This window comes from Oreochromis aureus, linkage group 19 (genome assembly GCF_013358895.1).
Source record: "Oreochromis aureus strain Israel breed Guangdong linkage group 19, ZZ_aureus, whole genome shotgun sequence".
Taxonomy (NCBI): Eukaryota; Metazoa; Chordata; class Actinopteri; order Cichliformes; family Cichlidae; genus Oreochromis; species Oreochromis aureus.
The window spans coordinates 16,891,025-16,917,568 of record NC_052960.1 but is presented as its reverse complement, the minus strand read 5'-3'; the positions used below and the strand labels follow the sequence as shown (position 1 = coordinate 16,917,568).

The 26,544-nt window shown below is 38.4% G+C and overlaps 2 protein-coding genes across 3 annotated transcripts; one reads left to right on the top strand and one right to left on the bottom strand.

Moving 5' to 3' along the window:
* Positions 1–84: 84 nt before the first annotated feature.
* Positions 85–21,080, bottom strand: wdr25 (WD repeat domain 25). Its single transcript, XM_031758188.2, has 7 exons — positions 20,969–21,080; positions 19,580–20,292; positions 14,251–14,398; positions 5,386–5,516; positions 3,580–3,750; positions 2,837–2,977; positions 85–571 (listed from the first exon to the last, which is right to left on the bottom strand). The coding sequence occupies exons 2-7, from the start codon at positions 20,276–20,278 to the stop codon at positions 350–352; spliced, it is 1,512 nt and encodes a 503-aa protein (XP_031614048.1). The 5' UTR covers positions 20,279–20,292; positions 20,969–21,080; the 3' UTR covers positions 85–349.
* A 198-nt stretch (positions 21,081–21,278) lies between these two features.
* On the top strand, positions 21,279–26,544 carry LOC116334808 (tryptophan--tRNA ligase, cytoplasmic). Of its 2 annotated transcripts, none has more exons than XM_031758345.2 (11): positions 21,279–21,438; positions 21,757–21,873; positions 23,381–23,597; positions 23,711–23,819; positions 24,018–24,137; positions 24,321–24,503; positions 24,679–24,779; positions 24,892–25,004; positions 25,105–25,278; positions 25,361–25,501; positions 25,614–26,544. In XM_031758345.2, exons 2-11 carry the CDS (start codon positions 21,760–21,762, stop codon positions 25,770–25,772), a joined length of 1,431 nt encoding a protein of 476 aa, XP_031614205.1. In that variant the 5' UTR covers positions 21,279–21,438; positions 21,757–21,759; the 3' UTR covers positions 25,773–26,544. The 2 variants fall into 2 exon arrangements, with proteins under 2 accessions (XP_031614205.1, XP_031614206.1); XM_031758346.2 differs by having other exon boundaries at positions 21,319–21,438; positions 21,760–21,873.

Sequence of the window (26,544 nt, the reverse complement as noted above, 5' to 3'; positions counted from 1 at the left end):
AACCACCAAGATTACAGGATGTGAACAGATGGGACAAATATGAATAAAACGCTTAAAGTGAGATTTACACCATAGCGACTGAAATCGAGTTAGGTTTCTTTTTATTATGATATGAAAGCTTTGCAAGATAGTCAGTGTAAAAAAATGTTTTCCAAAGGAATCAGTAGATAGTAGATTTGCTGACTTTCAGCATTTTTTGCCAAGTTCTTCTTATCTTTTGCCAAGAGATTATGAAAGCTATAGTCTTGAAGATAAATGTGCACATGACGTTTCTGTTTAATACAGTCTTCCATCTCATGGCCAACCTGCTACGTTTTAAGTTTATAATCTCTTTGTTCATAGTCGGTTGTCAGTGCCAGACCTTGATCTCACCGCCCCAGTCACAAGTAGCCACAGTCGTAGGTAAGATGGGATGCTGAGACACACAAAGGCAGGGCTGGCTATGGGCACGGAGGGTGTGCAGCATGTGAGCTGTGTGATAGTCGTAGAAGTGAGCGGAGCCAGTGGAGCTCCCTGAGGCCAGGATAGTTCCATCCAGAGAAAAGCCACACTTTATTGCATATCCCTCCACCTAGAACAAAAAATATGTTACAATCCATTTATAGCGGCTCAGAGGAGATTTTAGAGAACTAATCAGAATCGTGTTGGCTCAACCTTCAGAACAAAAAGCAATTGTGACAGGGAAATCAAAGAACAGCTCTCATCCTCCTTTACCTGCATACATTTAATGTCACAAATAACTGGGGAAAGTCCCTGGGGAGGAAAAATCTACAGACAGAGTGCAGGCCCCCTGTGACTGCATACTGTTGATTTACACCTACAAACACTTGATTTGTGTAGACAGTTTAAGTGTAGTCTTGTTTTTGATGGACTGAACACTGACAAAGGATTACAGAAGGAAGCAGAATAACACTCTAACCTTTTAACTTTAAGTTGGGCTCATCTTCTTACTTAGCGATTTTCTTGTTTAAATTTTGAATGAAGTGTGAGTCTGTATCCACACCAACCCACTTTGGGTCGTCACTTTGCATAAGGAACCCCCAGAAATAATATCTCGTCAGGTGCTGTGGAATAGACAGAAAGTATTCGCAGCGCTACACTTGTTCCACATTTTGTCATGTTAAAACCTTGTTGAAATTCGACACACAATACCCCATAGTAACAATCAATTGACTCTACCATAGGTGGACTCCAGTGAAGTTATAGAAACATCTGACAGATAATCAGTGGAAACGGAACCCACCTGAGCTCAATTTTTGTTTTCATGTACATGTTATATTTTTTAAAATATGCAGTAATTCCAAGCAATTATATTTCACTTTGTCATTATGGGGTAATTATTTGTAGAATTTGAGGTGAATATGAATTTCCGATCCCTGCTAAGTTGCCTTAGTTTTCAGGTATTGTACTTTATTTAGCTTGTGTCCCTAATCCTAGTTTATTGTCCTTCCTCCCTCTGTCCTTGCTTATGTCCTACAGTGTTCCCTTGATTAGTTTGACTCCTATACCCATGTTCAGCAGGCATTTTTGGGTTGTTTCCTGATTTACTGCGATAGCTTTGTTTCTTTGGTGTCATTTTTTGGACTTTACTTCCACTCTGTCCAATTGGCTTGATTACTTTCACCTGTCTCTCATTTCCCTCCTGTTTCCAATCCCCAATTAGTCCTTGTTCTATAAACAGTCCTGTCTCTGCCCCGTGTTTTTGTGAGATCCTGCTGTTGTTTTCTGCATTGGATGATTCCTAGACCCCTGCTTTGTGTATTTTTTGTCAATTTTGGACTTTGTGTTTTAAGCTGAATAAAAGCTCATTATTTCTTCATCTAAACTTTACTGTAATACAACTGGTTATTTCTTATGGCACAAAGCCCAGACTCAAGTGTGCATATTTTTACATAACAAGTGGTTTCAAATTATAGACTGCACCTGTGGAAAATAATGGGTTGCTACAGTTCATGCTCATTGTATTAAACTTCTTGTTGGAGTATGTAATGCTTCTGTTAAGACTGGATTAAAACATTGTCATCAATAAGGTAGTACAGCAACTGGCTCACAATCCATCATAATTCACAGGTTATTGGCTGTAAAACGACAAATGTGAGCTTAACCTTGTGCACCATTTGAATGAAGACCCATTAAGTGATCATTGTGTCCTACCAATATGGTAGGAGGAGCAGATAAATTATGGATACGTCTGTTTTTTAGTCATCATAGCAACTAATTAGCAATTGGCTAATTACCAATGCTTTCAGTAATATAATCACAATAATGCAAAGGTTATTATAAGGTAATTATAAGAAACATCTGTCTCATTGTAGTATATAGTAAATAAAATACAAAATGCTTGTGAAACAAAATCTCTAGGTCTTTCCTGCCACATTGTTTCTTTTTTGTTGATTTTTAGTGCTGTACCAGAAAGGGAAAAGCAAAAATGGACCTGGAATGTGTGATACCCATTTGTTTCCTGTCAATTATTGTAAACAACAGTCCAAATGCCACTCTAGCAGCGCTGCATTTTTCAGTGATATTTCAAATGTGCTGCCATATGCTGCTCCTGTTGCCTCCCTCAGTGGAACTGTTGTATTGTATTTGGTGGGTTTGTTTTTTGGGGAGGAAACACTGCTATGGATCTTGGTAAAGACAATAAAGCATGTAGGTTGCAATTAAAGCTGTGTGGGGTGGGATGTTGCTGAAGTTGTATCTGTGTGTGTGTGTGTGTGTGTGTGTGTGTGTGTGTGTGTGTGTGTGTGTGTGTGTACGTGTGTGTGTGTCTGTGTACATCTGACTGCAGTGCTATTCAGTATGGATTACGCCTGCGTAACCCCCAGTCGATACTGACCTTGTGTCCTTCGAACCGCCGCCTTTTGTTCATTCTATACGGCTGCTGGGAGGAGAAGACTGCTATGTAGTTCCCATTGGTCTGGGCAACAAAGGAGTCCTCCAGCGGGTGGAGAGCCAGGCTCGGGCACGTGTAACGCTCCTGGTGGCCAAATGAGCAGAAGAATGAGAAGGGAAATTAATTCACTATTTGACCTTTTCTTGTTATTACTTATGGTGAAGTCAGCTCCATGTTAACTAGTTCATTAATAATAAAAAAAGTTTGTACAGAGGTATAAAGGTTTATGATCAATCCACTGTGTATATGTAGAAATATCCTTTTTATTTTGACCAATATGTTCAATCTATTCCAATGAGTACAGAGAATATACACTACAGTCACTTAATATATTGTCAAATAAATATATCATGAACTGCTGAAAAACTGTTTAGAATGAGAAATTATCCTGTACAAAAAAGCACAAAGGTTATTAAACACATTTTTTTAAATAATCAGCTTAACAGAGCACAAAATTCCTCTAGCAGCATGTAACTGTCAAAATATGCCAGTTTTATATGCCTCATTAACAGCTTGTGTTTCACTGGAAGGTTAAACCAGTTGTGACAATCTACCTTAAATGTAATTTAACTGTTTAAATAAAAAAGTAGTCTCTTAAGATTATAAATTTAATTTCATATACCAGCCAAACCTCATGCAGTTAGACCTACTTTTCTTTTTCTTTTTCACATACACAGATATCTTACATGGTAGATTTGGTTGGAGACTTTGGCTGTGGTCTCATAGTCCCAGGCAATGAGGGTGCGGTCTGCAGAGTCTCTGCTCACACAGTCAGAGCTTGTTATAAAAGTCACACTGCCTCTCAGAAAGAGTATGTCCAAGGTCTGCTGGATGCCGGCTTTGTAAACTTTCACCACCTAGTAACACACATACATATACACGGATGACCCGTAGAAGCACTCAGCATAGAAGAGAAATAAACAGGGGAGAGGAACATCTAGACCTCTGTCATTAAGGGGGAAAGGCAAGATAACAGCTCCATGTGTCCTTATTGCTGTAAAGACTTGCTGTCAAATGATGACAGAGTGCTCAGCAATGGAGAACATATACTTTGTGGTTTCAATCTGCAATAAAGCACACCCTGAAGCATCAATTTATTGATGATTAATGACATTTTTAAAAAAGCTACACAGTGGATGGCTACCGGCTGTTCTGCACTGAGAAATTAACCTTTAACCCTTTACCTGCTATTAAAGCATCCTCTAACTTCATTTTTGGTATTTCAGTAATTATAAATCCATATATATATATATATATATATATATATATATATATATATATATATATATATATATATATATATATATATATATATATATATATATACCTAGCTAGGCGAGCGAGTGGCTCCAGCAGATCCCGGAACAACATCGAAAATCTCTGTCCAGAAGAGCGCAGTCCTGGGAACAGCTAAGATACTGCAAGAGGACCCTCAAGCTCCCAGGCCTCTGGTAGAGGACCCGAGCTTGAAGGATAAACCGCCCGTAGGGGCGTGCTGGGTGTTTTTTTTTTTATATATATATATATATATATATATATATATATATATATATATATACATTAATGTAACAAGCACCTGTATATTAGACAAGCATATTTATTATAGCATATATGTATGAGCTAGATAGGGATAGGAATTAATTAGCATTTGCTTCCTCCTGCTTGTTTTTAAATGGGAAATAGTCAACTTTTTTTTCAATATGATATATTATTTGGCACTTATATGTTCAAAATAAAGATTTAATTGGCTTACACATCCTTAAACATGATTTATGTCAAACATACATGTACTGTACATGTGCCCCAAAAGCCTACTGGCTCATTGGCTGATTGAGTGACCTGCAACCGGCAGATCAGTCTCACAAATCCTTTCTGCTTCTTGAATCCATTTGGATATCAGCAAAATTATGACATAGGTGGCTGACTTAAATTTTTTATCCAATCCTGAATGGAACAGCTAACGGTTAAGAGTCACAGGCAGCCATAACGATACAGCCTTAACAACATATTTTCTAAGAATTGCTCTCTGTCTGCAACTCATACTAACACCTGCTAGCAGAAACATCTTCAGTGCATTAAGTCTAACCATGCAGGGGAACGATTCAGTTCGCCAAGTGAACATTCATGTGAGCATTCAGATTCTGAGGAAGTGAATAGGATTATCATATAAAACAGTCCATTAAGCTTAATAGCAATATTAGGTTGCAGCTTCACAGGAACAATTTATGCAGCCAGGATTGAATTAAAATTTGCTTTGAACAATTAGTGATATAACCTGCATTCTTCCTATGCATGCTGAAGCATTATCTAGAGGGTCATTGCACAAAGTGAAATATAGACTCGTATGTTTGTACTCATGTGAAACCGAGCGCGTAGCAGTGTTGAACTAAGAGGATGTGTTTTAACTGTATTCATTTAGATTTCTAAAGGTAAAAAAAACCCATGGAAAATTAAAATAATAAATCTACCGTAAGGAGGGTAATAAATTTGACCTTGCAGCTGCGAGAGTCCCACGCCTTGACTGCTGAACTGTAACCTCCACACAGGAAAACCTCCGGGTTGCTGGGATGCACGGCCGCACACATCACCTTAAACTCGTTGTCCACTTTCACTGTCGGCTGCCCTACAGACCAAAAAAAGAAAGACTGATTTAAAAAAACATGACAGAATTCTTGTGTTTGTGTATACGTGTGTATGTTTACTAAGAATAATTTACAACATCATGCTGCTAATGAGTGAATGCAGAAGTGTCAAGTTTGTCAAGATTGATTATAAACTACATTTCTTTAACTGAATGAATCATTATAGTTATTGTTATATTATTATTTTTCTACTTTACTGTTCTTTACTGTGTCCACATTTATAAATGTCAAGATCTATACTTCAACTAAAAACTGAAAATTGCTGAATTATTGCTTAATTGATTCATTATCATTAAAATGTCACAGACATAAAGACCAACTGATAAACTGAGAAGATGGCTGGACGATTAATCACTAATCATTAATCTGGTATCAAAAACACACATAAATAAAGGCTCAACAATAAATCTGAGTAAATACAGACTATTTACTTTCTGCTTGATTGTCCCAAAACAAGCAAAAAGTAAAGAGACTATATGAATTAAGGTAAATGGCAGGAATTTTCTTTCTCAGCTGTCAAAGCCAAACTAAACACAGCATACATTTTAGCTGCATTACCCCACACATGCAACATTTCCAGATACTTCTCTTTGGTTTATTATTTGAGCACATTGTGAGGATCCAGTTTCAGTTCCAGTGACACATGCATTACATTTGTGAGCATTAAACTCTGAGCGTAATGTAGGGCCAGGGGAATGATGGGAGAGTAAAGGAAAGAAAAGATTTCCAGGCAGGGACAAGTTTAATACAAACTCACACAAGAGCGTGGAGAGTGTGTTTCAAAATGATTAACCCTAATTCTCCTGAACCAAGAATCTTCATTTTGCCACTGCTTAACAAAAAATGCATTATGGTCAGAACTACCCAATTATGATAATGCATTGTTAATAGTATAAGTATAGTATTAACAGAAACAACAGAATCCTAGCGTTCAATAGGGTGGGGGCACCAAATAGCCCAAAGCTGTTGGGTGTCTGTAATCAAGCATGAGCCTAATAGTGAGCTACAACTGACTGTGAGGTGAGGCGTCCACAGAGCTACATTAAAAACTATTCATTTTGCAATGTGGACAGGGGACTGAAAAAGCCATCTTTCAATTCCATTTATTCAGCTTTTATTTTGGCAGTCTGTCAGGCTGTTTGAACTGAAAGACAAATAATATCAGAAGATGTTTTTGATTTCAGTTATTTTATAATGGGATCCTAAAGATTTCAGTTGCTTTCATGATGTAAATGTAACACACAGGTTTAGTAAAAATAAATGACAACTAGAATCAAAGACTGATTAAAGAAACATTCTAAAAAAATGAGAATAAATGCAGAAATTGAAGATGATAAGCCTGGTGGTTGTGGAAATCCTATAAGCCTTCCTCATCACTTCACACTGTCAAAAATTACACATGCTATGTATGTACTTTAATTTTAGATATGCTTGCTGCCACATGTAAATACTTGTACAGATGTGTAGATTTCATATATTTTAAAATTAAAGATGGACTAAGCCAACAAGATGTTCCCCATTGATTAGTGGATTCCTGGTTTGAAGGCTCCAGATCAGCTTTTTGCATTGATAAAACCTAGTGTCACGAGCAGGGGGGACGATCTGGCGACCGAGGACGCTTCACACTCAAGCAGGAGCCTTTTTTCAATCACAGGGTAGGCATGCCTAAATTATACCCTGCTCTATAGTTTACTCTGAATTATAACCTAACTTACAACATGAACATCATGTTGCATTAAGCAAGACTTAAAATTACCAATTGAGACCATAAACTCAAGTTTTTTACTAAGGTCATAAATCTAGTGAGCAGTGGGATCATTTTCTCACAAACTTACATAAAGTCAGTTTACTTCTATTAACTACTCACCATTAGAAAGAATCCACTTTCAAGGCATTTCTATATTGTTTTCATCTAGACATGGAGACTTGGTCTGTCTTTTATATACAGCCTGTATATAAAGAAAGATTTGTTTACAGTGTATCCTTTCACTGTGTCTAGACTCTGTCCATGTGACCTGAACATTGTGAAAGTAGCATCAGCGCCACGTGTGTTATTTCTGTCTACTGAAGAGCAGTGGTAATCCTCAGGATAGCACACTTTTTTTGTTGTAAATATCAAATGTAAATCAGAGTACTGTACCATGCAAGCTGTTTATTTCTTGCAGCATTGTTTGCTCATTTTCAGCCAACCTGCACTGTTGTTCAGTACAAAATCTTGCTAGTTTCTACCGATCGAAAACGTTGCAAAAGTGCACAACTTTCCTAAGTGATAGTTTTATATCTCTCTTTCCAGACAGCGGCATTGTACACATGAGTTTCTGAGAGGATTTAAGCATCACTCGAGACAAAAAGATAAAACTGACAAAGATGTGATGCAGAGAAAAGAAACCCGAGTATAAAGTACTGTTTTGGCTAGAGGCTGCTTTATCTCAGTCAATTAAAAAATGTCATACTTAAACATAAAACAAAAACACCGAAGGGCTAAAATATAATTAAGCCTGACAGGGTGCAACCAAAAATTAGTTTCCTGGGAAAACGATGAAACAAGACTATGAGCCAGCAACTCTGTCAAAGGCTATGCAAAGTGGAGCACCTCAGGGCTCAATGGCTTCTCATTAATTCATCGAACAAACAACAAAGGCCACATCTAAAACAGTCTTAGGCAGTTAGCCCACAACAAAAACATACTTCATCATAGACTTGTTCCACAATATTCCCACCAAGACTTTTTAGAAGTGGGGAATGAGTCACAGCTAATAAACTGCACCAAAAATGGACCTCCTTTCCTTTTAATGGGGGACAAGTTCACTCACTCACGACTGCACTGGTCTGATCCAAAGTTTTAACAGGCAGTTTCATCAGGCTCACACTTCCTGCTTAATTGGCTTACCAACAGCGATATGCAGATCTGTCATCGAGATTTAAACTCGTGTTTAGCAAGACAATGAGAAAACATTCTCCTCATAATAAATAGGGCCTCATCATGTTTTAATTAAGCAAGATTAATTAGCTCGCATGCGAGAGGTGATACGGGAGGACAGCAGTGATCTGTCCCTCCCTCGCAATAGTTTATTCTGTTGAAAGAACTGTGATCGCGCTGTAGTGCTGACAAACAGTGGATGACTTGGAGCAGAGGACATTAAGGATGACTGGGATAGCAGGGATGAGCCCTTCAGAGCAGAGAGAAGCAGCGAATCTGCCTCATTATGGGACTCACCAAAGCCGGTGCTGTCTTTGCACTTATGCAGAGGTTAGGAAACACATTATTCAGTCTGACACGCCACATCCCAATAAATGTTTTGGATGTAGACTTAATAAGCTGTATTTTTGACTGTTCTATTTTTATATTTTTCATTTCAACCACACCCTCAGACTTGATAGAAAAGGTAGCAAAATCCTTAAATAACTGTGCATGATTTATTAATTTAATCCTAATTTTAAAAAAATTAATGTACTTCCTTCAACACTGCATTGTAGGTTTCATTAACCAAGACAGCTTTAGCTAAAGTGAGCCAATGCTTAGTTAATCATTGTGACGTAGTACTGGAAGCAATGACAAAAACAAAACTTAAACCTAGTGTTTAAATGAAAATAGGAAAAACTGTTCTCACACATTTCGTGTCATAGCTGACATACTATGCTTACTCTCTGCACCACGTTTTTTCTACCTACACTGCTTTTCAGGTCAAAATAATCCTTATTTTTCTTAATGGGCCTTGAAACAGCTCCTCAGCTCATCTTCTGAATCAAGCAAGTTGTTTTAAGCCAAGGTTGCAAAGACGAAGAATGAAGACCTTTCAACTTCAGCGCTAAGCTTTAACTTCACTAACACCATGCACATATGAACAAAAGATTAAAATTTGGCAACAATTTGACAATCTTTCCCTCGATATTTTAACTCTGGATATGTTTCTGTGATCTTGTTTTTAATTAATACTATGTCTATGCTTTATCCTCTTTTTTAGCTGTCAGGTTATGTTGGTGACAAGTTAATTGACTAAACGCTGTAGTTAAAGCAGAACATCTCGAATGGTAGGAAAGAAGCTCAAAAATAGAAAGAAATGAAGTAATGAGAAACAGCAAAATACTGCACACTGAATCGCTGGGAACGCTCCCCTCTCCGTGTTGGCTGCTTTTGAATGCCACCACCACGGAAGCTCATACAAAGCCTCCAAGTCCTTTACTTTTCTTGACTAGTGCATGGGCGTTAATGTAAGTTAGAAATGCTGTGATGTGGGTTTTATGAAGGAAAGCTCTTTTGTTTTATTTTCTTTGGGGGGGGACTATATAAAGCCTGTGTTGACCTAGCAGGTTGCTACTCTAAAATGAAGCTTTCAAAGTAGGTCAAAATACTGGTGGCATTTAGAGGAAATAATACTGCGGGTGTGTGCTTTTGCATTCATTGCCTCTTGGTGTGCAACGCTTGAGGCTCCTGTGATTATACAGTAACGCGGTGGTGGTTAATTCTTGGTACGTGCAAATGAAGTCTAATGAACTGAAAATGTTGAAGAAAATATTCCAGTGGAATAAAAATGTGTGAAAGAATGCTGAAAGATGGGGTTTTTTATACTGTAATATTGTAAAAGTCTCTCTATTTATTTATATATGATGAAAGAAATAAGAGCACTGACTGCAAAATCCGACTTTTTGTTAACCTGTGTGCAAGCTACTACTTCTTCCCTTTCTTTCCTTATTCATGAAAATGTGCATTTATTCATTGATCTAACTTTTTCAAATGTACCCAGCGTGACAGTGTGGGTTACATGGATTGCATGGCTGGAGAAGAAATTTCAGCATCTAAGCTGTGTTTTGAAAACCAGAAAGATTTTCTGTTGCATGACCCCCAGACTCCAATCCCCAGTGTGACTCAATAATTTAGTTTTGCACTATTGGCCCTTGTAATTCAGTCTGGAGAAAAAAAAAGCCTGCCCGTGGCACTAATGTGAAACTCCATCTCACAACCAACCTATTACTGAAGCTTCCACCTGGGTTTATCAAATAAGGTAATGCAAACCTAAACTGAGCTGGAAGGGCACTACAAAAGACAACTATTTAGTATTATTGCTTTTCTCTGATCTAATTTTGTTTCTTTTTTCTTGCATGAAATGACACATCAACTTGTGGGAGAATGTAGATAGGTGAACATATTTTCCATCACCGTCATCAGACGATCGGCTTTTCTGAAGACAGTCGTTAGAGTGTGTGCAACAGCTGGGGCTTCACACTAATGCCATCCATACTTAATTAATTTATTCCACTATTCAGCATCTCTGACTTTAAAAAAGTCCTCTTTATCTTACATTCCTCTCCTCAGTTTCTCTTTTAGCATTATGCCACTTAACCTACTCTCCTTCCCTATATCGTTTTCACCCCAAGCTATTGCTATTCAGCTGTGACAGCTTGCCTTGGCCCGCTGGGAGTGGGTATAAGGTTCTACAAATTAAATTGGACACAGAAACAACTGCAAAGGTTTGCAAGGAAAAATGGGTCCACATACTATTCTGAACACACAGGCATGGGAAATTACTTTTCTTTGCAAACATAATGATTAGTGCAGCACTGAGGGTAGATATGCAGTGGTGAAATGATGAGTCAGATGTCCATGAAGACTCTCGCTGTTTATTCAAGGACGAGTACACCTCTGCAAAGAGAGCTCAATTGAACACAAAAGCTCCAACTGCTTTTCCTGTTACGGCTAAGAGGATCTGCATTACCGTGAAGAGCATAAAGATCACATTTATCATGATTAGAGTCTGCCATCACAAACACTCAAGCTTTCTGAGTATCCCATCATCCAGTCTAGTATTGATATATAGGCTGCATGAATGGCGACAGGGGTGCTGGTAGAATAACTAAGCTAAAACCTCGGTGAGTTGTGAGTGCCATATATTTCAGAAAACCATTTGATGTGAAGAGAACTCAAACCCCGTATGTTGGAGTCTGTTTAACATATTATGAGGGAAATTATGCATGTAGCTTAATCCATGTGCTCTTTTCACTGCCAGAATATGATTTGCTTTAAAGTGTTCGTGACTTGGTCTGAGCTCCACCACATCTGTAGTGCAGGAACTGGTCTGGAATTCCCAACTCTCACATTAATATTCAGCTAAACTGAATTTTCTTCATCACACGCTGCAATGGGAATGCAGCCTTATTACGCTCTCACGCAGATCTTCATCCTTAAAATCGATATGATTTTTTCCATCTTCAAATTAATAAATAATACTAATTGCAGGAATGAGAAGAATAATAAATAAAATGCTATTTTGACTGCTGCAGGACTCATTCGTGAGGGCTCTGTGGAAGTCTGACATTACTACAAAGCTATTAGTTAGATGACAGTGCCAATCAAGCTATTGGCTGCATATGACCAAAAGCATTTGTTTGTTTATGGTTTTGGTTAGAGACGATCCAGTATAAGGTCATGGTAGCTGCTCCTGTGGTGATGTATCCATTATTGATCCACTTCCTGGAGCTGTCTGTGTGTTTAATGGGCTGCCCAAGCTATTATCCGTAGGCTTTATTGACAGTATTGACAGACAAGCTTAGAGGGGAAGTGAAAACGGCAGCAAGTCATCATTGCCATGTGTTGACCCTAGGGATGCAGATGCCATGGGGGCTTCAAAGAAATTTTTTCTCTCTCTCTCTCTGGACAGATACAAGAAATTTGAGAACATTCATGGTAACTATTCTTATTGTTCAATAAGCAGTCTTACTGTGGCAGACTGTTTATATGACTTACTATCATCTTTACTGCCATGCTTGTATTGATAGATAAAAAGATAGACAGATATAATTCTATTTTAGATTTTCATTTGAGACATCTGCCTCCCACCTGAATGAAACAGTCTACAGGCATTCAATATACAGTCACGTCCACTTTATTAGGTACACTTTGCTGAACTGCATTAATTCTTCATGGCATAGATTGAGCAAGGTGCTGGAAACAGTCCTCAGGGATTTTGGTTCATCCTGACAAGATAGTATCAAACAGTTGACATATCCATGATGTGAATCTCCCATTCCACCACATAACAAAGGTGCTCTGTTGGATTGAGATCAGGTGACTGCGGAGGCTATTTGAGTACAATGACCTTGCAGTTACGCTCAAGAACATAGTTTCAGATGATTTGAGCTTTGTGACATGGCACAATATCATTATCAGAAAATGGGTACACTGTGATCACAAGTACTCAGGCAGACTGTGGCGCGTTCAATTACTACAAAGTGGCTCAAAGTGCAAAAAAAAATCACAAAGCAGTTTGGCCATTCTCATCTGAACTCTGGCATCAACAAAGCATTTTCAACCTGCCGCTTACTGGTTATTTTCTCTTTTTGGATCATTCTCTGTAACCTGTAGAGATGGCTGTATGGGAGAATCCCAGTAGATCAGCCATTTCTAAAATGCTCAGAGCAGCATGATGTTCAATTTAGATTTCAGCATGTCATCTTGCTGTTTACATGCTTAAATGCACTGAGTCACTGCAATGTAATTTGCTGATTATGTATTTTGTTTTAAAGCAATTGAACAGGTATACCTAATGTAGTGGGCTGAGAATATAGTCCCACTGTAGATTTTTAGGCTGATTTGCAGCAAACCAACTAAAGTAAATGTATTATTCTTGCAAATTATTCACAACTTTGTTTTTAATATGTATCACTTCTACTATACCATTGCACTCAAAGCGCTTTATACAATGTACCTCATTCACCCATTCACACCCATTCATACAAGCACTTTCATCTATGTCTAATGCTTCTATCTGACATTCACACACATTCATAGTCCGATGGATGCATCGCAACTTAAGGGTTAGTGTCTTGCCCAAGGCATGCAGATGGCGCAGCCAGCGATCGAACCACCAACAACCAACGTTCCAACTAGTAGATGTTAGCAAGCTCCTGAGCTACAGCCAAATTCTGTGTTAAAGTGTAACTTAATGAGCTGACATGAATTGAAGTGGCTAAATCCAAGTGGATTTTGGTAAATCATAATAGTTATCGGCAGCACTGACCAACATGTAGTTGCATTTCTGAGGGTGTGCAGGTCAGGTTATGTTGTAGAGTTCAGAGGGGTTTGTGGTTACGTCATAAGTTATGATGTAGATTTCCAGCTAAAGCATAAATTGGGCATTAAAACGAAATACCTGTTATTTTATTTTGATATTAAAAGGCAAGAAAGCAGCATTTCTTGGCTGTGCTTGGAGACATCTTTGCAGAGACATTTGCTCGAGGAATTCAGATTTCAAAGGTTGTCCCTGAAATGAGTCACAACTATAGAGAGAGAGTCAGAGACAGAGAGAGAAGTAGCTCTGCAATTCATACAATGGGCTCATAACAGATTCTGGAGGCTCAAGGCAATTTAAATTTACTCCACACATAAATTACTACACTGACTTTAAATCAGAGTTTGAGAAACAATAAATGTGCATGAAGTGAAATTGCACAAGCGTTTTGTTGTCCCACAACATCAGCAATGTGGTTGGAGAAAAATATCTAATCAAAAAAAGGCTCACACTTTAAGCCAATTAAGTAAATGTAATATACACACCACAGTCATTCTGCCTGTGTATGGGAACATCCAAAATTATAGCTCGTGTTGAGTTTGGTTCAGGGGAAAAATCACAGTGACATACTTGAAAAAGTAAATCCAGTGGTTTGTTATTTGACATTTGGTTCTTCAGAACTACAGAAAGAAATGCTGCTGCTGCTCACCCGTCTCCACGTCAGTGATCACAGCCGTGTTGTCAAATGAGCCGGTGAGAAAGTGTCGCCCGCAGGGGGTCCAACAGGCGTCGCGCACAGCTCCCGAATGGCAGGTGTAAACCCTGAGGCATCGCCCACTCTCTGCTGCATCCCACACCTGCCAGACATGGGCACATCGCATCACGCCAAAGTCACAAATTTATCCAGACTGCAGTCTTTTTTGTTGGTTTTTCACCGACTGTGCACAAGATTAAGACAGTTCAGGAATAAAGACTCAAAGGCCAAGAACTGACTGCATGAATTTCTAAGAGTTCAAAATCCATAATCAGTAGGTTGTGCTCAGTCTTTAGGGGTTGTTTTAAATGATCACATATATAGAGATATACATATACATATACATATACATAAAGAACAAGGAAATACATCAGAGGTTTTGGCATGCAGTGCTTTCCCTCCACATCAAGGAGATGGAAGCCTAGGTCATCAGATCTAATTGACATTCAAAGAAAACTTTTGACAAATATTCAGTTAACTTCCTGTCAATTTATCATTCTAGAGATGTTTAGCTCAGTTATGAAATTCAAAACCAAGCTATGTATTATATGTATTACAAAACAATCTATTAGTTACGTTTAATAGTAATGAAGGTGAAAAATGTTATTACTGTTATTGAAAATGATAAAATAAGCCAAAAGTTGTTTTTTTACTTTTCTTTTTTATCTGTGTATATAACAAATATTAAATAAGTATGGAACTGTGAGCACATAACTACAAATGGATACATGGAATATATGTAGCATGGGTTTATGGTATATGTAATGCTCAAGTGTTTCTTTTTTCTTTTTTAACTGACTGCACTTGTTTGACTTTTGTCTGATTTGGACAAAGCTTTAAAGCAGCTTTAAAGCTGCAGGTTTTGAGGAATTTTACAACCTTAAATATTCTGTGTGTCCTTTGGAACTCAAACTCTTTTTCTGTGTGAAGTCTCCTCAAACCTGAGAAAGACTTAATATAAGCCACTCTCACCTCACTTCCATTGTAATGAAATGAAATGATCAGCTGGAAAAACTAGGAAAAACATCCATACAAATCGGGTCTGTCTGTAGGATTTTAAGGGAGAAACAGCCTTTCTAATGAATTAATCAAACTAATTACCTCTGAGTGGGCCTATAAATCAATTCCCACTGGGCTGTAATGGCTTTAATGCTTTGGTATTGTCAGAGTTTACTCTTATAAAAAACAGAGCAGGAGAGAAAAGCTCCCAGCTGCCTCCTGTTTGTCATGGCGGTCATGACTACACACCGTGACACCTTGCGGGTTTGAAATACGATATCATGGTGAAAATGTGGCGTGTAAATAAAGGAGGTGGTAATTACCCACACTGCTCAAGCGATGTCTTCAGTCAAAGTGATGGCTTTCAAAAAGTTCACTTGGCAAAATCACTATTATAAAATGTCTTTCATAAAAGTTCCAGATGATAAAGTATGATTTTCTCCTAGACATGCTGAAAGAAAAAAGGTTCTCACTGAAGCCCAGCTTGAAATCCAATGGGTGGTCTGGACTGGTGCCCACTGAGGTGAGATGCTGTACTAGTGATGAAGTATTTTTTGGGCTCCCGAGCATTGCCAGGGCCACAGAGGAAATTTTAAGATCTATGGAGCACTGCAGATCCCTCTGTGCTTCTCTCTGTGTTTCATTATTAAATATGACTCTTCTAGCACATGAAACACAGTAAAAACTACTGTACCACAGCTCCCACAGGACACAAAGAAGACAGATGGACAGAGAAGAGCGACATCTGAATCCAGCAGACAGAAGTCTGACAAACAGAATGCTAGAGATGCCTCCAGGGTGGGGAAAAAAGTAGCAGAGAGAGAGAAACAGAGGCATGTTTTTAATTGAAATAAACTAAATATCGACATGATGCATCTGTTAGGAATTACTCCCATTCACTGTGCAACACTATAAGCCTCTTCTCTGTATGATCTTCCGCTTAGGGAAACACTGCCATCTGAAGGTAGCATGGAAATCTAAGAGAAAAACAACTGATAACAACATAAACTGACCAAAAAGCTGAAGAGTATTAAACCAAACATACTTCTACATAACAACAGCTTCAGCTCTGTGAATGACAGCAGTGATGATATACAGCATAACAAAACAATTCATTGCACACAGCTGCATTAATCCAATACTGAGCGAGACTTGTGCATCAGTGAAAACGAGTGCTTGTTTATTTGCATCCCCTTTAATTTCACCGGCCACTTAACAGACATGCAGAGCGGATCCCTGCAAATGACTCATTGGGGTAATCTGCTTCCTAAATGACTCTTGGTAATTAAAACTAAATTGGTATTCGTGTTATCAACATAAAACGGCTGCTTTACACCTGCCGTAGCCATGGTGACATCAGCTCCAAACCGGCTGGGATAATAATAATAGTAGTCTGACAGACAGGACTGAACAACACAAGTCAGGAACCAAAAGCATGTCAGTGAAGGAACTTGAGTACAGAGAGGTGAATGTTAGGATTTCATTCATTATGTCCTTCCTCTGAATTAAGCCAGACTAATAAACAATAGCTGTGGTCAAAGTGCTGAAAGCCATAAAAGATATTAAATTATGTCAATTAATAATAACGTGCAATAAGAAAATAGACACCGCATTAGCAACGTGTCATTTTCAACAGTTTTCCTGTTACTTTCAACACCAGGACACCCCAGAGAGTGTTACTGTTTCTCTGGCAGTTAACACTTCCCAAACAAAAAAAGCAGGTTTTTCTAATCTGAAGTTGTCCGTAGACAAAATACGCCATTTTTTGTTTGGCAGTATGTACTGTCCCCTGCTGTGATCTGCTACACCCCCGTCCCCTAATACACTTGCACTACTTTATAGGTTGATTTGTTTCATATACTTGTGTTTTGTGCTGTGTTGTGTGTTGTTGGATGTGTTTTGTGAGCATACCAACAAATTCCTATTAAATGTGTTGTTAAAATGTTTACAATAAACTGGAACTACCTTAAAATGAAATCTCAATATTATATCTTAAATACACATTTGATAATGTTGCCACTGATTGTGTAAACAGTGGTTTCACTTGCATTTTGAGTTGAATTTGTCAAAAAAGACAACGCACAGTAAACAAAGATACAGATTAATCACACTAATCAATTCTGTATAATTGTGATTACTGTTTTCTGTTTTTCTATATATGTCTTGATTTGATTTTTTTAATATGACAATTGTAAAGTGAAAATCTGGAAAGGTTACAACCCTAAACCAAATGATTGCCAGACCAATCGAGGAAATCCTGACAACCACTTTCTTTACTGATCAATTGAAATCTTAAGTATTGAATATTCAATTAAGCATGTAGTGAGCAGTGAAATAATCAGTTCTATCTTGTAGTTATCTCAAACTACAGATAATTTTACCAAATAAAAAACATTTCTTTGAAGATTCACTGATTCATAGATTTTTGCAGAACTTGAAATTCAGACAGTTTGGTTTGATATGGAGCAGTGGAGCTCTGCACCATCACCACCATATCACAACAACTGCTTTGGAAAAGACCTGAATCTTAGTCCATCAATCTGTATATTTCAGAAGTGGTTACACAGGATACAGTTAGATAGCCATAGAGTGGGATTACTATATTTTTATCAGTTGTATTTCAATCTAATATAAGGAAATATAATGAAATACTTATTTCATTTCATTATCTGATGTTGAAATTCCACATTTCAAAATGCTGTCACAGTCCTCGCCGATAAGTATGAGAACTTATTCTTCTATTTACTGGTTTCACAGAAAACGCCTGGTTAGACAGCCTGAGAGAAGAAGAGATAATCCATGCATACAAACAAACGGGTCTTCTCCTCCCCTCCTCTGCTAGTCTCCACCATCTGTTCCAAACAACCCTCTCCAGGTGCCAGAAGAGGTGGCTACCATACCGCTGCACTTGTAAGATTATGCAAATATAGTCATTCATATTTAAATCATTAATTATTCAAAATCCTCACAGGATATTGGGGCAGTATTTGATTTCATGATGTGACAGACATATTTAGTCGATAGCAGGCAGTTAGCTGCATTGCTTGACCTTTACAACAGGGAAATGACGGATTGTTTTCCTGGTGTGAACCAGAGAAAAGGAGGGGGAGGTAGAATACAAACAGTGAGATAAATCGGGAAGGAGAGACAGGAAGTCCCATGGGCCCTGACATATATTCAACACACAGTGACAGATATGATTCTAAAGAAAGTGGTACATTGTACATTTATAAATTAAGGCAGTAGGGCAGACACTGTATCTCTTCCAATTACACTACATGTCAGGTAAGCAAGTATCCTCTTAGCTCTCGCAGCTTCAGCTTGCACGCTGGGTAAGTTCTGCTGTAGAGGTATGGACACAGTACCCTCGTGGCAGATTAAACAACTTTTTTTGGATGGGTGATATATAGCCACATGAAAGCTGAAACCTGTCAACATAGCATTTTTCTCCAGTGGGCCACCAGGCCAGCAGATCCGACTTTTTATGGTGCCCACAAACAAAAGCCAATTTTTGATTCACTTATATACTGCTAGCTGAATCTATAAGCATATCGCATAATGTATTAGTAGATTTGTGTTTTTAGATTATAAATTTATATCAGAAAAAAATATATAACCAAAGCCTGAAATAGCACTTGCATGCCGCGGGTTTTGTTGCTTCAAAGAGAGATGGTGGATGGCTGCTGCTGCTCCCCTGACAAATTTAAATATCAGTTTATCTGCATAAATTTTAGCTTCTGCTTAATGCAGCTGTGGTTAGGAGCAGGTCACCTTTCTCACATGTAAGCTATCCACACAGATTGTGATTTTTATTGCCTCTTTAATGTGATAATATTGATGGTAAGAAAAAAACGCTCGTCAGTGAGGGTCCATTTCAGCCAGTTCACAGGTAAATCGATTGGTGGAAACAACATTACTGGTCCAAATGGGCCAGCAGCTAGCCAATCAACTTGACCGACATACTTTTTTACTGGCCCCAGGCTGTGGGGTTATTTGTTATGTTGAACCCTGTTTCTACGTTTCAATGTTTATGAAGCAGTTAGCTATAACTGGACCTGGAGCATCCCAAGAGTAAATAGCATATTTTATTCCATTTCTACTGAAATTCTATTCTGCTACAGACAGATAAGTGGGGAAATATAATGATTAATTTAATTGTATGAGACAGTTTAAATAAAAGAAAACAACACATCAGGTCTACATTATTTAAAGCATAGCACTACTGAAGTATTTCCACAGCTTCACTATTGTACATCATTTCTTAAACAAATGTAGCTTTCTTTACCTTGAAAGTCTTGTCTATGGAGGCAGACAGCAACAGATGGCTGACATGGGGCAAAGGACACCACTGCACTGTGTTGACTGGGCCCTCGTGGCCTCCCAGGCTCATCAGAAGCCTCCTGGGTATCCCTGCTGTGCTGGGCGTTTGAGCAAGATATGGCTTCAGTCTTGCTGACACATCTGAGAGAATCTGACTTTCTCTGGCCTGATTCCCTAGGACTTGCTCTGCTGGGTGCTTTAGCTCCACTCCTTCTGAAGTGGCAAGTCTCTTTCTCTTAGGGATATACGGTCTGACACCAGATGGGACAGTTTGCTGTCTTTTTGCCGAGTTCGCAGCATTGCCTAAACTTTGTGGCATGCATGGAAGAGCCTGCGGGGATGCCATCTCCCTCTGACTATCAGGCAAATTCAAAGAAATTTCAGTATTTCTAAAATCTGCTGCACCTCCACATCTTCTTTTCGAGTTAGTAAAGCTCTGTGGCTGGGAGTGAGGATGGGGTGAAGACCTGCTTGTTTCTGCCATATTTTTATGATATTCCCACACTGTCTGGTCAGACACAAATCTTCCAGGGTAAGGTATAACCTTGACAATATTAGCATCTTGGATTTCTTCTGTTTGAGCAGAATCTGTTGCTCCTTCTACTCTCTGATTCAAAGAATCATCCTCTGACTCTGAATCTTCATAGTCCACTAATGAAGACATCTTCACATGAAAATCTGAAAACAGAGGCATGAGTTGTTTCATTAGAGGCCCGACGGTGACATCTAGTGGCTACATGGACTCCTGCACCTAAAGGTGGTAAACATACTTGTCACTCTTTAAAGGTTTAAACCTGCAACAGCAGCTTTTGGTTTTAAAATAATTTAACCTGGAATTTTAACAACAAATCTTAACATTTGTTTTGCTTTACCGACTATTTCTAAAATAATACCCCAGAGACCAGCTAAGGATACTAGAGGGGAACTATTCAGGTAAACAAGTTGCTGACCATTTTATTAATAACAAAAACGGACATGAAGCGATGTTTCAGGAGATTCAGAATCATATGCGATGCTTTTTTTAAACCTAGCTGTTAGCATTACGTTTTAATTAAAGGTGATTACACAGGTGGACTGTCCAAAACAGAGACAGCAAAAGGCAGGTTTGTCAACTTCCCACCTTAGGATACCGTACAGTTACGGTCACGGCCACACATGTATTGCTAATTGGAGGCATTTGACGTAAGAATTTTGTATTAATAACATCTCAATGACAAGCACTGGTCGTACCTTCCACCAAGTATAGCAAAAGTAGCTAACTATGATCGTTTGCCTCTATGTTTGGAAACTTAACAGAGACTATAAACACAGAAAGCTACCATTTCATTGTTGTTTGTATTCTTAATTATTGTACCTGTACTCTGCTGAAATAATCACTTTATCCGGCACAGAGCATGAATACAGTCACGCTTTAGGTTCAGCATCCCGCAAAACAATTCGAGTAAATGTAGCATTTCAGCATAAAAGTACTGTTACCGTTTGCCAATTGAAATGAAACGCTCTCTTAATTTAAAAGCTCTTATTTTGAAAAAAGCCGGATCTGAAGCGACTGCCTCTCTCTTCCGACGTATGATATTTCTGTGCATTTAGTTAAACTCATGGGTTTCGTAGGAAATCGAACTGAAAATTATATATCAAAACTTATATGTGTAATATTCACGTAAGCGACTTCCCAAAGTAGTACTTTTTTCGCGTGGGTTAATTCACCGCGGAACCAATTAATAAGTTCGTTTGCCTGGGAAGACTTTCACCCAAACACTACATCACATAGGCTGATGCAAGTTGAATGAGTGAGCTGTCCACTGCGTGTGAAGAATACTGACGGTATACCGACTTGTCGCTATATTTAATCAGAAATAAAATGAGCTGGATATATGATACATGACTATATAAATTATTAAACATGACAGAATGAGTTAAGTGTAGTTTGTCTTTAGTATAGGACGATTCGCTAGCACTACCGGCTCTGCTGTTATTTTCGCATATGGCAGTTAACTCAGGTGCTGTTTAAGTATATACACAAATTCTGTAGAAGATAATTGGATTAGGTATAAAACTGATCCTTGTCTGAACATGTAACATTCCTTTATGACATGTATATTTGGAAATGAACTATTTTTCACTTCATATTTTGCTGTGAAGAAGATGACAGACTGTCAAGGCGATGGCGAAGGAACCATGAGTCCCATGGAGCTTTTCGAGAAACTGAATGCTCAAGGAGAAAAAGTCAGATCCTTGAAATCGGCTAAAGCAGAAAAAGTGAGTGACACGTTTTTCCAGATTTACATTTCTATCACTGTGCAAATGCAAATTGTAATTTCAGGTTCACAGAAGGGGTGAACAGATGATTTTCCTGAACACTGTTTTCTATCATGACACACACTGATCATCAACAATATTAAAGTTACTCGCCACACTGGTCATCATTGATCATTGTATTACTATGAAAATTTTGACTGGTATTCATGTGGAATGGATGTTACTTTGACATGTGCCACCGTTACACCACCATGGCAATGGCACTATTTGACCACTCCAATGAGCATTGGGGGGCCCATTCAAAAATATTATGATAGACAGCACATTAAATCCTCAGAGGTCTGGTGTCCATGCCTGTTTTGGCAGTAAAGGGAGGACCTCCTCCTGATGGGTGTATTGTAATTACATGTACTGTAATTCTGGCATTGCTCCTCATTTGCTAACAGTGGATATGTACAAATCTGTGCATAAATCATGCATATGAATGAACATTTCACAAACAAATCGGTGACTTATCAATATTTTTATACCTGAAGTTGTCCACACTTACAGAAGAAATCCACTCACTTCACGAACACACAAATGGAAACCTGGTCTTTAAAATGACTACTGCCACTAATAATAATAATCATAGTTAATAATAATAATAATGATAATAATAATGTATTGTTATTATTAATATTATTGTTGTTGGTGTTGTTGCCTGTCGACCATTGTTTACAGTTTTCCAAAGCAACATGAGCCACACAATACACAGAATTATTATTGCATTTTTTTTAATTCAATGTAAAGAAAACTAAATAGTTATGGAAAGCTGTAAGCTTTAACCTTTTAAACATTTCCATTTCCAACTTATATCAATGCTGGATGTCATCAATTATTTCTTGGCATCCCATGGATGCTGGAGAATCAGGAGAGTTTGTTTTTATGGGGGGGTTTTTTGGTTTGTTTGTTCTTTTGTTTTTTATTGCAATGAATTTCTCATCTAGGGCTGAAAGATCACATGCTCCTTGTCCTCCACCTGTTTTCTTCTTTTTGTTGTAGTCTGTTTTCATATTAACTTTGAGTCCAAACTTTCTTTTTAATAACTTGAGCGTCTGGCTTTCTCCTCGGACTTCGGAAACCGTTTTTTACAGTCTGACTTTGTCCTTCTTTTTTGGTTTAGTATTGTAGGCATCTTTCTCTCACTCTCTCCACTTCACCTTCAGGTATACATGCTTCCTTAGATAGAGAAATCAGGTGTGGCTGCATGCAGATTGCAGGCAGTGAACATGAGACAGTTGATTTAGAAGGATTCTTATTTACTGACTTACGCAGAGCAGTAAGAAAAGAATTGGCCAGTGTGTACATGCCATTAATTCAACACTGATTTTGACGTCCAAACAGAATAAGAAGGGGTCCCACACACAAATATTAATTAAAAAAGCCATTGTTTCCACAACAGTTTGTCACTGTGTCATTTCTATTGAGATATCTATCATCTAATATGATTGTTTTGATTCCCCAGGCTGAAATCGATGCTGCTGTCCAGCTGCTGCTAAAGTTGAAAGTGGACTATAAACAGATGACGGGCCAAGATTATAAAGCAGGATGTCCACCATCAGAAAACCTGATTGTGTCAAACAATGGGCCTGCAGCAGATGACTGTGATGGAGAAGACTTAGTTGACCCGTGGAATGTTTCTGCCTCCAGCACCAAAGGAGTAGATTATGATAAACTCATAGGTGGGTTTTTCAATAAGCTTTAATTCTTCACTTCAAAAACTGTACTTCACTAATACAGTAATATGAGGTAATTTAAGCTGAATAATGGGTGAATGTGTGATGTCACTCCCTAGTGAGGTTTGGCAGCAGTAAAATTGATAAGGAGCTGTTGGAAAGAATAGAAAAAGTCTCGGGACAGAGAGCCCATCACTTCCTAAGAAGAGGAATCTTCTTCTCACACAGGTCAGCTTTTCATGGGTTTTGTTGTTTCTAATTTACCAACTTTTGTTGAAAAGATGGTCTTGCAAATGATTATATGGCACATCATCAGTAATGTTGAATCAGGGTTAATGTTTACTTGCTATTCCAAATGAAAACATAAAGATGGGAGTGTATGGAGAACACACATTGATAATTCCTTCCTATTACTGTTTCTGCCAGAGATATGCATCAGATCTTAGATGCGTATGAAAAGCACAAGTCCTTCTACCTTTACACCGGCAGAGGTCCGTCCTCAGAGGCCATGCACGTTGGTCACCTCATCCCTTTCATCTTTACCAAGTGAGTTCTACCTCTTAATTCTGTGATGTCAATGAAATGTAAAGCGTTAAGTGGCTCTGTGACATCTCTCAGCCTGATCTCAATATTGTGTTCAATATCTAAAATTATTGATTCCAGGCTCAGTGAATTTTACATTTAGACTTTTAGACTAAGTTAAAACTGAAGGTAGCGTCCTCATTCCAGATGGCTTCAGGATGTGTTTGACATCCCCCTCGTGATCCAGATGACCGATGACGAGAAATACCTGTGGAAAGATCTCACACTTGAGGAATGCCATCGCTTCACTGTGGAAAATGCCAAGGACATCATCGCCTGTGGCTTTGATGTCAACAAGACCTTCATCTTCTCAGACCTTGACTACATGGGGTAAAATATGCCAAGAGACTATCTATATGTTTATCTGGTAGACCTTGGTGTTGACATTACTGTTTCAAAACAACTAAAAAAATAAAGAACTGTGTGTGTATATACCCATATTTTTTTTCCAATTCAGATGAATAGAAATGTTTTGATTGTCATTTCAATGTATTATTTACTGCAGTGCATCGCCTCAGTTCTACAGAAATGTGGTAAAGGTCCAGAAGCATGTGACATTTAACCAGGTTAAAGGCATCTTTGGCTTCACAGACAGCGACTGCATTGGTAAAATGACTGAAATGATGTCATCTAATCATTTATTTTACTTATAAGTGTGATTGTGTGATAACTTCTTGGTATCTAATGGTATGTTTTTGGTTTTTTTTAATATGTCCAGGAAAGATCAGTTTTCCAGCCATCCAGGCAGCTCCGTCCTTCAGTAGCTCATTCCCGCAGATATTCGGCGGCAAAAAAGATGTACCGTGTCTCATTCCCTGTGCCATAGACCAGGTCAGGACGCCATTAAATCAATACGTAGCAACCCTAAATGTACAGGGGTGTTCACAGTATGCAGTTATGTATGTTCTTATCCGTCCTCTCACGTTCTCAGGACCCCTACTTCAGGATGACCCGTGATGTCGCTCCAAGGATCGGCCTCCTCAAACCAGCCCTGCTGCACTCCACTTTCTTCCCTGCCCTGCAGGGGGCGCAGACTAAGATGAGCGCCAGCGACCCCAACTCATCTATCTTCCTCACTGACACACCCAAGCAGATCAAAAACAAGGTGCTGCTCTTTACTCCTATTCAGATTCAAAATATCTGCATTTGCTGTCTGATTTACTCTGACCTGTAATCATTTGTCGCAGGTTAACAAACATGCATTTTCGGGAGGAAAAGACACAGTGGAAGAGCACAGAAAGTATGGTGGCAACACAGAGGTGGATGTCTCTTTCTTGTACCTGACCTTCTTCCTGGAGGATGATGAAAAGCTGGAGAAGATAAAAGAGGTGAGGAAGTAGAATCTGAACTGTTTGTCAGTCCCTCCTTCCCTCATCCTCTTATTTGCCCTCTGCACACCCCTCTCATCTGCCTGGACTCATTCAATCCCTTCTTTTGCAGGACTACACAAGTGGGGCTCTATTAACAGGAGAACTGAAGAAGATTTTGATTGAGACTCTGCAGCCAATGATTGCCCAGCATCAAGAGAGGCGAAAACAAGTCACAGATGAGATGGTGCAGCAGTTCATGACACCTAGACCTTTAAATTTTAAGTTCTAGCTTGCTTGGGCATGAGCAGTCAGGGTTCACCATGTGGTTAAGCTCAGTATAAGAACAAAAAAAGAATCCCGCTTTTTTTCCATTTGATGTCTTTTTAATGGGAAAGAAGGACAATTTCTCTTACAGTTTACAACCAAACTGGAGGTAAAAAAGAAACAAAAAGAAAAATAGTAAATATAAATCACTGGAGTGATGAAATGCCTCTCTGTGTCAAACTAAGCATGGCATTGCCTGCACCTTCATGCTAATTCCCATTTGATTATTGACTTCCAGCACTACCAAATGTACCCATTTATTTTCACAATGTGTTACAGCTCTCTCAGGACTGGAAGACGATAAAAACAGAGTACTAACACATATCTCTAAAAACCGAACTACTATCATCAGTTAAGATATACATCCACTTTGTCTTTATTTACTTAAAAACAGCCTTCTGAACAATAATTGTAACTGTGTGATTATCAAAAGCGGTTGTGTTGTAACTTGTAATCAGGATCAGGCAGCATGTGAGGTGTATTATAAAAAGTCCATCTTATGAATACACCTCAGTTTAAACATACATCACAAGTAGGATGTAAGTGTCTCAGTCATGGGAACCGAAGCAAATGTTTGTTGTTATCAGCAAGAGGGACGTCAGTCAAGGAAGGTAGAAAATCTTCATCCAGCTTATTCTCACACAAAAATATTAAACGTCTTTAACAACAGCATCTTTTGAAATAATTTTTTATTTGAAAATGTTTTAATTAGAAGTAAAGCCATGATTTTTGCTTTT